We start from the raw sequence: 12,520 nt of genomic DNA on the forward strand, positions 1-12,520 counted from the left end.
TGATACCATGTTGAGATTGAGAATACAGAGAGGAAGAAATAATGGCTTGGCTTTCTCTTTGATTACGTGAGAAATATATACACGGGAGTGAGTATTGGTTAGTTATCCAAATTACAAAGATAATGGGAAGATTACCTAAAGTTAAGGGATTACAACTAATTACAAGGGATTACAATTGATTGTAGAATGTATAGAAAATATTTACTAAGATATTTCCTCTAATAAATACTACATCAATTTTATTGATGTAAAACTTTACACTTTTTATCACGGCTTTTAAAATGAAATGGTCACCCAAGGTTTTTAAAACCGAACCGGACAACGAACTGGTCAGGGGTCTAGTTCTTGGGTCGGATGGTCCAACTGTTCGAATCGAATGGACGTTCCATTCTAACAAAAAAAATAAAAAATTAAAAAAAAATAAATAAAAGCTGACCAAATCGTTGAACAGTTCAAACCGTCCAAATCAATGGTTTGCTGACCAAATCTACAATTTTTAGGGAAATAACGATTATAGGGTAAAACGGACCTGACCGATTCCCAATTTTTCCGATCCAACTGTCTGGTCCAGTTCGGTTTTGAAAACCATGTGCACCTATATATACGATTGAATGTAAAACGTGATCAGTACACCGGATCCAAACGAAGCCTAATTAAAAACCAAAAACAAGCAAGGTAAATGGCGTGCGTTGAAAGTTAAGATCACAACATATGCGCAGTTTAGCAAAAGAGAGAACATAAGGGCGCAGATTTGGTAGTGTAGTGGTGTGGTGACTGGTGAACGGTTCTCGAAGTATCGACGGCGAGGAATCTTCTGGAAACTCCGTCGTCGCGATATAAAAGCCCTAATACGAAAGCCTGCATTTCTTATCCACACTCCTATCAAGCATACACAACTCACCAGCTCCTGAGCTGAAGAAACCTTCATAAGCCTTCTCCTTCCTAATTTCCTCCCGTTTCTGAGATATTGATTCAGTGATAATGGCGTCAGCAAATGCCATCTCGACTGCATCAGTTCTTGGTTCTCCTAAACAGGTATTCCATCTCTAACACGTTTATCTCCTTTTCTTTCCCTCTGCAAATGATTTAGCACGAATTCTGTACCTTAGTTGTGGATATAATTGTTGTGACTTAACATTTGCAAATTTTTTCGCGTTGAACTTATCTTTCTGACTTAACATTTGCAAATTTTTTTAGGAATTTTATCGTTCTTTAGTTTAGTTTTGGCATGGAAAACCCTCTAAGATGTTTGGTTTTGATTAAACGTTGAAGCTACGAGATATTTTGGTTCGGGGCTTTTTTTAGTGTCTTGAAAGAACGTTGGGAATGTATTCAATTCTCATTTATATGGGTCCTGTTGCTTGGCCTTCTTAAGTAGCTTTTGTGGTTCTATTTGCTTCGCTTTGGAGTTTGGAATGCTGTTTAATTGTTCATGGTGTCACTTGATATTTACAAAAATGTATCTTTGTTTACTTATGTTAAGTTGATGCAGGAGAGCTTGAGGAGGAGGGTGAATCAGGGGCTAAAGTCGAACTACAAGCCGGGTAACCGTAGATTTGTTGTGCGTGCTGCAAAGGAAGTTGCTTATGATCAAAGTTCAAGGACAGCACTTCAAGCCGGTATTGATAAGCTTGCTGATGCTGTGGGAGTTACTCTTGGTCCTAGAGGTATTCTTTATATTCTGTTTTTATTTGTTCTCAAATCTCTGTTTCATCGTCTTATTTACCCTAAAATTATTTATTTTGGGCGTGGGACCGAGGGTGGTTAGCAAACCATAGTACTTTGTAAATATATTGCTAATTGAGCTAGGTGCACTTGAGTGGATTACCCGTTGGAGGGGTTGATGCTTTCTCCCTTTTATTTGGATAGGTTAGTTTGATGTGCAAGCATGATATTATCTCGGATGAAAGTTCTTGCCATTCTAGGTCCATGATTTTGCTTCTTTCTCCAGATGATGCATTTCGTCGTTTATGCATTGGTTAATAAAACTATCAATAGTAAGGTTCCATCTTTATTATTAATAGCGGATTGATGTATACGGTATCTTGTATGGAACTATGGATATTTCTGTAACTCTGTAGTTTGAGTTTTTTATGTCTGTTCATGGTGGGGTGGCTTGCCCTTCTTATTTAGCCTTATGGTATTTGACAGTGATATTGCAGTTGGATTAAACTACTGTTTTTTTTGTTATGTTTTGACTTTTGAAGGAAGGAATGTGGTCTTGGATGAGTTTGGGAGCCCTAAAGTAGTGAATGATGGGGTAACAATTGCTCGGGCTATTGAGCTTGCGGATGCCATGGAAAATGCTGGTGCCGCTCTCATAAGGGAGGTATGGTCTCTTCAGTTTATTTTTCTTTGCAGATGTTGCATTGGGCAATGACTTGTAATAAGCGACTTTTTTTATTATAATGAATGTAAAGACAATATTGGCAGGGGTTGGCCCAAGTGTGCCTGTTGTTTTGTCCATATCTCATGCATATTGACTGATGGGCTGTGCAGGATTTAAATGTATTTCCTTCATATTCATCAGACACAATATAAACGCTACCTTGCCTTTTAAGTTCATTGGTGGCAGCCATCAAAATAGGACAAGTTAAAAATTGATTTTTTATACCACTTGATGATTACTTAAAGAAAAATTTCAAGTGTATTAGTTGGAAACTGTTTTATTTTCTAAAATGTTATGTTGTGTTTTTACTGTATGTAATATTTTATAGTTTTAAATGTTTTTTTAGTGGCATATAATGTCTGATACTCTGCCTTATCATTCTGTCGAGTTTCTGAATGGAGTTAAAAACTTAAAATATTTCTGTTGTTAATGGATCAGAATGTCAAGTGAACAACTTGGTGGTTCTGGGAATGTGTAGCATTTCTTGGTTTAAGGCAGGTTGGTTTCGTATTGGCATTACCTGACAACGGCCTAATTTGAAACTACTGGATTACCCAGATAACCTGCATTTTTTGTTGATTTGAGGTTGAGGTAAACTTTGATGTGATACCACCTTGTTCATTGTAATCTGTTGCTTGTACAACAGGTGGGTGGGGCAGCAAGGAATGAGCCATTTAGAAGGTTGTTTTATTTGTAGGGAGTGAAAAGGGATTTATCAAGACAAGAAAGAGAGATAGGGTTCACCTCTGCAACTCTTCCTGGATAATTGATTTATGGTAAAGAAAAGGTTGTCCAATTTACTGGAAACTGATTTTTTGAAAATTAGACAACCTTGTTTTTCTGTCGTTATTTCCACCTCATTTCCCCAGGCTATTCATGTGGGTCCAAGCCAATTAAAAAGGAAAGCAAGAACATTAACAGATATTTGGTTAGTCTGACAACTTGGACAATGAAGGGGTTGGTATAAGAATGGAACAAAATCTGATTATTCTTGATTTACAGGTGGGAGAGCAGTCCCATAATGGAAAGATTAAGGTTGAAGTTGTATTTATTTAGAAGTAGGAAAGCATAAGAGTCATCAAATGCTTTTCACAACAGAATTTTGGTCATTGAGTCCGTGTCTAATTCTGTTTTCATACTTTTATCTATGCAAAATTGTATTAATGCTCCTTTTCTTGATGTTATTTAAGTTTTATTAAAGGTGATATCCAGATGCATCCTGAGCTTCTTTTAGTAGTGGTTGAAACAAACTTGAATGGCATAACTAAATTGTTGGATGCTATAACTATTGGAGATTTGGAGCCTACGGATGATCTCTGTATTGATACTGTTTATTCTGGGTTGAAGGTTGCAAGTAAAACTAATGACTCTGCTGGTGATGGGACAACAACAGCATCAGTTCTTGCACGTGAAATTATCAAACTAGGCTTATTGAGTGTTACTTCTGGTGCAAACCCTGTCTCAATCAAGAGAGGGATTGACAAGACAGTACAAGGCCTGGTGGATGAGTTGGAGAAGAAAGCTAGGCCTGTTAAGGGGCGTGATGATATTAAAGGTAATTGCTATTTTTTATTTCTTCAAGTTATTTTGCATTTTCTAATGTTGTCTGATTCATTCTTATACCAAATATTTGTTTTTATTTCTTCAGCTGTTGCTTCCATCTCTGCTGGCAATGATGATACCATTGGGACTATGGTTGCTGATGCAATTGATAAGGTTGGACCTGATGGTGTTTTATCCATTGAATCTTCATCATCCTTTGAGACAACTATAGAGGTGGAAGAAGGAATGGGGGTCTGTATCTTTTAGCGTGTTCCAAGCTCCATTTGTCTCTGTTAATTATATGATGCATGTGGGGTTTCCCCTTGATGTTGCTTTTTGGACTTGTCTGCAGATTGACCGTGGTTACATTTCACCACAGTTTGTCACAAACCCTGAGAAAATGATTGTTGAATTTGAGAATGCAAAGGTCTTGGTGACTGATCAGAAGATTTCAACAATAAAGGACATAATTCCTCTGTTGGAGAAGACTACACAGCTAAGAGCTCCTCTACTCGTTATAGCTGAAGATGTCACTGGGGAAGCCTTGGCTACTCTTGTTGTAAATAAGCTACGTGGTATTCTTAATGTAGCTGCTATTAAAGCACCTGGTTTTGGTGAGAGGCGTAAGGCTCTCCTTCAAGATATTGCAATTGTAACAGGTACTTGTTTCTCTTCCAGTGTGGAATACTTAGGAAGTGAAGTTTGGTATTTTCTTAAATGGCTGTTGAAATGTGATGCATTTATATATAATCAGTACTGATTTAGCAATCCTTGTTTTTCCCACCTTAAGGAGGTGAGTACCAAGCTAGTGATCTGGGGTTACTTGTTGAGAATACCTCTGTTGAGCAACTTGGTGTGGCAAGAAAGGTGACCATCACCAAGGACTCAACCACCATTATTGCTGATGCTGCATCCAAGGATGAGATTCAAGCTAGAGTTGCACAATTAAAAAAGGAATTGGCCGAGACAGACTCTGTTTATGACTCTGAGAAATTGGCTGAGAGAATTGCCAAGCTGTCTGGTGGAGTTGCTGTTATAAAGGTTGGAGCTGCAACTGAGACCGAGCTTGAAGATCGCAAGCTTCGAATTGAGGATGCCAAGAATGCCACTTTTGCAGCCATAGAGGAAGGGATTGTACCAGGAGGAGGCGCAGCATTGGTTCACCTCTCAACACATGTCCCTGCAATTAAGGGCAAAATTGAAGACGCTGATGAACGGCTAGGTGCAGACATTGTCCAGAAGGTAAATATATGACAGAGAACAGAAGATTTCATCTCTATACTGTATTGCTTAACGAGGAACTGCTTTGTTAGGGTTGGAATAGAACCTCAAGGGAAGAGTGCAAATACAAGGTTTATATATATGGACCATATACAAGGTTTTGCACCGAGGATATTTGTATTTGAACTCTTCCCAAATGAAGCCTTTTAAGTGAGCTTTCCATTAGGCACCCAAAGCTAGATACTATATATATTGGAGACGGTAGGCAATCAAGAACTTCCATCATGCCATTGTCCTTGTGAGACGGGCATTTGCTTGATTTAATTCTCTTTCCTTGGTGGGTTCTGATGTGAATGTGTTTTGCAGGCTTTGGTAGCACCTGCTTCCTTGATAGCCCACAATGCAGGGGTGGAGGGTGAAGTAGTTGTAGAGAAGATCAAGGAAGCGGAGTGGGAGGTGGGATACAATGCCATGACAGATAAATACGACAACTTGATGGAGGCAGGGGTTATTGACCCGGCTAAGGTTACGAGGTGTGCACTTCAGAATTCTGCGTCCGTGGCAGGAATGGTACTTACCACTCAGGCCATCGTGGTGGAGAAGCCCAAGCCCAAGGCTCCCGTCGCTGCACCTCCTCAAGGTCTCACTGTATAATTCCACTCTTTTTTTTGGTTAAACGTCAGAGCCAGAGGCAGCATGCATTATTAGGCTGAGGGTTATTGAGGGCAGCCACTTCTGGTTGAATGTGGCATGGAATTTCATATTCGTGCGGGAATTTTTGTATGAAAACCAGGTTGCCAAAGATAAAATAACTGGATAAAAATCAACCTTCTAGAGCTTCTTCTCTCCAATTGCCATCGATTTGAAGCCTGTAACTTTTTTTCTTTTTCCAAATGATATATGGTTTTGGATACGGATATGATGCATCATCGATCATGTCGATATCTTGAACCAATTTATGTGTTCTCCAAATCTGAGTTAAAAGTAAACCAAAATTTGCATTCACTTTCCACTTGTGCATTTACACCAGTGTAAAATTTACACTGCAAACCAATGTTTTTTAATTGCTGTTGACCCGGATGGTTGGACTGTTTAGTTTGGGAATCGTTCAGGTAATTGGTTCCATTAAAACTGTTGAATTGGTTCCATTAAAACTGTTGAATTGGTCAATAACCTATCTTTTGGTTTTTTTATTTATTTTTTATTTTTTAAATTTGTCAGAATGGGCCATCTGTTCGAGATGGCCCATGATGCACATGAGGTTTTTTGTTCCTGATTTGCATGCATGGACATGATGCACATGCACAAGATTCTGATCTAAAGGCCTCAGATTTACAATTAAAGGTAAAGAAACCATCTGTTTTACAGATGTACAGATATGATTTGTTATACCCTGTTCTGATCAAACAAGACAAATGATTACCCATGTTTTTTGTTTTCATTTACCATGAGATAACAAGAGGGTATGCCCTTTATAGAGATAAGAACTTACAAAACAAACGATTACCTGTTTGATCTGTTTTACAAATATTAAAAAAATAAGTGTAGCTTTTAGTACCCAATTCAATCTATTTTACAGAGATAAAAAGAGAAAAACGAAAATCAACCTAGTTGTCTTTCATTTACGGAGATAAATACTTACACAAACGCATCTGGCAGAAGTACATATATCTTTTACAGAGGTAAACAATCAATGTGCTTTTTCATTTATAGATATTTAAAATAACTCTTTTTATTTATAGGGATAAGAAAATTAACAATTCTTGAGTTATTAAGGTGCCTTTGCTGGTCTTTTAGAAAGATCTTTTGACAGTCAAAATGCAAAAAATGTATTGAGGTTTTGAGGTCTTGCCTTTAAATTTCAAAACTGTTTGGTAAATATCAGTCTACCATGGTCTATTGGGCTGTTAAATGAAAGATTTTAGGTGAAAAAAGGGGAAGTTTCCTATATTTTGGTCATTTTGGACTTTCCTGAGCTTTTATGGGACACGGTTTTCTTTGGTTTCCAATGTGTCATTGCCAAATGATTAAAAAAAAAAAAAACTGTTTTTTGGTCTAACAATCTTTAAAAATCCTGAAAGGTCTTCTAAAAAGACTTCCAAAAAGCTCTCAAAGGTAAGTTTGGGCCATAACTACTAGAAGTGTTGAAACTCATCATCAAAGCCTTATATCCCAACTATATGGGATGGGGTGGGCAACATGAATCCTATTCCACCATTCCTTCTATTTAATCATGTTACTTATTTTCTGCGCAACATTCTCTCTTGATTCCCTTTTCTTTCTTTAATATTAAATATTAAATATCACTGCATGATCAGCATTCAATACTTGCCGCTGGCCATCTTGGTCAGTAATAGGAATTATCATGGACCGGCCCGGCTTAGCACCTATGATAAGTGCTATAGCTTGGGCCCAATCCAGGCCTGGCCTGGATCCTGGTCCTGTGTTTTTATATGCGCTGGGGATAGGCCTGAAGTATTGGGCCCAAGCTCGCCTGAAAATTTGTGGGCTTTATTCAGGTCCATAATGGGCCTTAACACGAAAGTTGTGGGCTTTACAGGTCAAGCTTGAAAATTGAAATGATCACCCATTCACCCTTAGTTGATTTGGCATTCAACCTGAGACTGGGGCAGGATCACTCAGTTTCTGATGTCTTTGCCCCTTGCTAAGGTTGACACTTGATAGGAGCCGGGCCATGCAGTATTGAGCAAACTCAGGAATAAATTCAAATTGCTGGCAAAGTACAGTACATGTCTTTGCTACAGAACATGGGTATTGCAGTTGGGATCGGGCCCAACTTAAGCGTGACAGGCCCATAAACAGTTATATGTACTCGCATATGGCCAAGTTTAGGAGCAGGGACTGGTCCTAAAGGGTCGGCCCAGGGGCCAGACCAAGTACGGCTCTGTGTAGTGCCCAGATGGAGAGAGAGTGAGAGAGAGATTTTCTTTCTTTTATCTCTGCAGTCTAGACATCAAGCCCTTGTTGTTTAAGATCCCAGCACCCCACGCTTGGTGTACGACAAATCAGTGGCTTCATAATATCGTTGGCTTTTGTCAGCAATTACTTTTCTGAACTTTTTATTTTTATTTGATTGTGGAATGTAAAGCTCAAAATCCCAAACCTGGGCATGCCATATTACAAATCAAGGGAGTTTAAGTTGGAACGTGTTTTGTTGGCAGATGATCCGAACTCAATACAAGAAGCCTGATTACTTTCTTGTGGGTGGGTCAGAAGCAGGAAAGCAGTGTTGGGTCTTGACTAGGGGTGTCAATTGGACTGGATTTGGTCCAATCCGATCCAGTCCAAAGTGAGTCCATTATAAATGGTTTAAGTCAGGTCCAATCCAATGAATGTTTTGGGTCAATTTGGACCAGTCCAATTCAGTGTTTGAGCCGTCCGATCTGTTCAAATTCATTTTGATTTAGATTGGTTTTGATCCAAACCCGGTTCATTGACACATATATTCTTATCTTATATCAATGGACCAAATATTGGCTTAATCCAACCCAATCTAATATATTTTTTTTACGGACAGGCCAGGTCCAATCCGATCTAATAAATATTTTGAACCAGATTGGTCCAATCCAATATGTGTTGGCCAATGATTTACTCGTGCCGGACTGGTTGGTGGTTGTTGTCGCCTGAAGTGAAAGCCTGAGAGGTGGCGGAGCTGCAGAGATGAGAGATGAGAGAAACAGAGACAGAGCCTAGGAGGTGGCGGTCCTGGTGGAATTGAGGCGACGACCGATGTCTTGGTTGGTTGTTGTAGCTAGGGCTGGCTAAGTTGGCTTGCTGCTTGTTTGGCAAGGCGGCAACCGGTGTTGCTGTGTGGTTGCGTGCTTGTCTGTTTGATGGTTGGCACGACAGAGACAGAGATGACCAGCGACAAGGAGAGAAAGAGGCACAGGGAAACATCGAAGCAAGAGGAAAACTGGCCACTAGGTGAGACTTGAGAGGCCATCGGTCGGAGGACGACTGGCGCCAAAGGAAAAATTGGGGATTAGGGAAGACGAAGAGAGTAAAGAGACAAGAGAGACTGAGAGAGTGAGAAAGCCAAGGGTTAGCCTACTGCCTATTACATTTACTGGTTTAGGTTTTCAAGAAGGGGAAACTGGGAAAACTGAAAAGGCGCCAAGCGGACAGAGTGATAGACGCACGTCAGGTAAGGTTTATTTGATTTTAAAAAATAAAAATAAAAATATAATATATAATATATGCATTATAAAATATATTATTGTATATATACACCGGTCAGTTCGGTTAATCGCTAGTTTTTGTACAAGGTTAACCGAAACCAAACCGAAATTTTTGGTTTTTTAAGAATATCAAACCGAAACCGAACTGACCGGTTCAATTAACTGATTTTTCAATTCATTTTTGGTCGGTTCGATTTTTCATTTTATTTTTACTCACCCCTAAGTATTGACTAGCATCTCTAGCCATTCTATTTTCATCGAATCAATGGAAATTAAGTAGGGGTGGCAATTGGGCGGGTTGATGGAGCATTTTACCTCTAGACCCTACTTGTCTTTCTTAGACTTTCAATCTTTATGACTATATCCTTTCCAAAACTCATAGTTGTTCTGATTTTCAGAACCTAAATTCTTTTGTTCTGTACATGAAAATGCAAAACCCTCATCACATTTGAGGGTAGGGCAGGTTGAGTTGATGGTTTGGGTAAAAACTACATCTAATTTTTTAATTTTTTTTATGTTATATATAAACAATAAATAAATATAATATGATCAAACATCAAAATTTCCAATTATTTTATCAAAACATGTAAAAATCACATAAATCATCAATTATCATTCACACAAAGTTCAAAATATTTTTAAATTCAATACCTAAGACATAAGTTCATATGCCTTCTAACAATATACAGGTCAGGATGGTCGGGTTTACCCTAATATCACACCCTATCCATATTTGAATGAGTTGTAAAATCCCAAAATCTATCCCTACTCCAAATTCCATTTTTAAGTGAAAAAAATAAAGAAAACAAACAGGGGGTAGGGTAGAATTTAGTATCCGGTTGGATTGATTATATATCGGCTCAAAGCTAAACAAATGAGATGTTAAATGTTGCATATTTTTCCCTTTTAAAGCTGAGCTGAAGGAGTCGTTGGAGAGAGGTATATGTTTCGGATTAGCTCACTCACAGGGCCATGTCTTCTCCTCAATCTGTTTTTTCTTTTAATTCTTGTAATCTTCCTAGGGACCTTTATTTTATTTAGTGACTTATGGGTTGTGCTTCCCCCATCTTGTGTAGCACATTTTTCTCATATAAAAAAAAATGTTGCATTTTAAATTGGGGCCCAGGTAACCCTAGGCTTGTATAGTTCCTCCTTATTCTAAAAAAAAAAAAAAAAGATTTTGAGTGTCACTAGTGCAAAAATGCACCCTTGAGCTATCCTCGTACAGTGAACAATGCATTGCTGCAGCTTGAGGTGGATACAGCATTACAGCACAATATTGAATATTGCAAGTACACAATGTGAAACATTACAATACAGTGCTGCATCGTCAAGCAAAACATCTTAGAAATTACAATAAATTGGAAATTATTAGGAGTTCAACTACGCTGCATTTATCAGGGTTTGTTTGGTTTGTGGGAAATCGATATTTCAGTTTCAACCTTTTGGTTGGGTGGAATCGGAATCCGATTTCTATTCCTGGTGGAATGACATTCCTCCATGAGAAATCATTTCAATCAGCTCTAATTCCGATTCTATTCTCAATCTGAACCAAACAGGTGGAGGAAATAGACCATTCTAATTCTAATTGTGAATCAAACGAACCTTAATACTGCAATATATTAAATCTATATCTCAACCAACCACATTAAAATTTATTTATTTCATTAATTTGTTTTTCACATATTATGCTTTTATGTTTAATAAAATGATTTGTTGTCCATTACCACCTGCCACGCGATTTCTTGGGTTAAGGTTTCCACATGATCAGAAATACAATTTGAGTTGGCGCATGCTAACATTTTATATTGCATTACTACTAAAACTAGTAATGCAATATACCTTTCCATGTCAGGAAGTATTTTTGGTGGGTTTTCTTTTCCATAAATTTTGTTGATTAGTCAAGATTCTTCATTCTAACTTTGCCACATTTTCATCATTTTTCACACCCAGTTCTCATTTATTACTTGACAAATACACATATTTCCATGCACCAAAGAGCTAGGGTTGGTGCAGGGTTTTTGACTGGTGGCCAGGTTCATGGTGGCTGTTGATGGAACCCGGAACTTTAATGACGGGGGACAGGACGGGGTGGTAGTTGTCCACCCTACCCTGAACCCACCCTAATATATAATATGTTATTTCAATTGTTTTATATTTTATATATAAAATCAATAATACATAATATATAACGTCTTATATTACATTACATAATGTATAAAATATATTATAATATGTGTATAAAATGTTTTTCTCAAAAAAAAAAAAAAACAGGTTTTCAAGTATGAATGGACAGGGTAGGTTAGGGCAAATTCAGGGATCCCCGGTCCTTGCAGGGATGGGAATGGGGCTGGGATTTCCTACGTTGCTGAGGTACAATGCAGGGATAGGATAGGCAAAAATCAGCCCTGCCCTGCATCACTGTCATTCCTACAAAGAGCTGATCATTAGCTGAACTTTGTGTAACCGATAATCAAAGCTTTAAAAACCGATTTGGAATTATAACCATTCTGACCATTGGTTTTTAGGTTGATGGTTTGACGGTTGGTTTGAATGGATATTTTGTACTAACTTAAAAATAATAAAATTAAAATAAAAAACAGCCATAACTGTTGAATGAATTGACAGTTCAATCATCCGAATCAGTAGATTACTGATCATATCAACCATTTTTGGCCAAAAACCAAGTTAAAGAATGAAATGAAACTGATTACCTTAACTATTACTGGGCCAAACAGTCCAGCCGTCTAGATCAACAATGATTTAAAAACACTGCCGCTGGTGATATTATTCCTTATACCGCACCAAAAACAGCCATCAAATGCAACTAATCTGCCGTACTTTTCACCAAAGCTCTTGATTTTACACAATAGAAAATTCCTCTAGATAAACCAAGAATGTATTGGACTCGGTCTTTCCTCTGGCATTTATGATGCCTTCCAACCTTGTAATTTACTTTGAATTCTCTCTATGCATTCTTAAGGCTTCGTTTGGATCCATTGTAAAACTCACCAGTGCATAAGTACACAGATGATGTTTTACACAATTACACTGAATCGTATATATAGGTGACAGTTACATTTTGAAAATTAGTATACAAAAGTGTAAAGTTTTACATCAATAGTATGGATGTAGTTTCTACACTAATTATGGATGTAAAACTTTATAA

General features: G+C 37.9%; 1 protein-coding gene across 2 annotated transcripts; it reads left to right on the top strand.

The window, feature by feature from the left end:
- The first annotated feature begins 673 nt into the window (after window positions 1–673).
- LOC104595074 (ruBisCO large subunit-binding protein subunit alpha) lies at window positions 674–6,157 on the top strand. Of its 2 annotated transcripts, none has more exons than XM_010255651.2 (8): window positions 674–1,035; window positions 1,493–1,667; window positions 2,208–2,329; window positions 3,737–3,944; window positions 4,038–4,183; window positions 4,284–4,590; window positions 4,722–5,173; window positions 5,519–6,157. In XM_010255651.2, the coding sequence occupies exons 1-8, from the start codon at window positions 982–984 to the stop codon at window positions 5,804–5,806; spliced, it is 1,752 nt and encodes a 583-aa protein (XP_010253953.1). In that variant the 5' UTR covers window positions 674–981; the 3' UTR covers window positions 5,807–6,157. The 2 variants fall into 2 exon arrangements, with proteins under 2 accessions (XP_010253953.1, XP_010253951.1); XM_010255649.2 differs by having other exon boundaries at window positions 857–1,035; window positions 1,484–1,667.
- The last annotated feature ends 6,363 nt before the right edge of the window (window positions 6,158–12,520 follow it).

This window comes from Nelumbo nucifera, chromosome 2 (genome assembly GCF_055504915.1).
Source record: "Nelumbo nucifera cultivar China Antique chromosome 2, China Antique-T2T, whole genome shotgun sequence".
Lineage (NCBI taxonomy): Eukaryota > Viridiplantae > Streptophyta > Magnoliopsida > Proteales > Nelumbonaceae > Nelumbo > Nelumbo nucifera.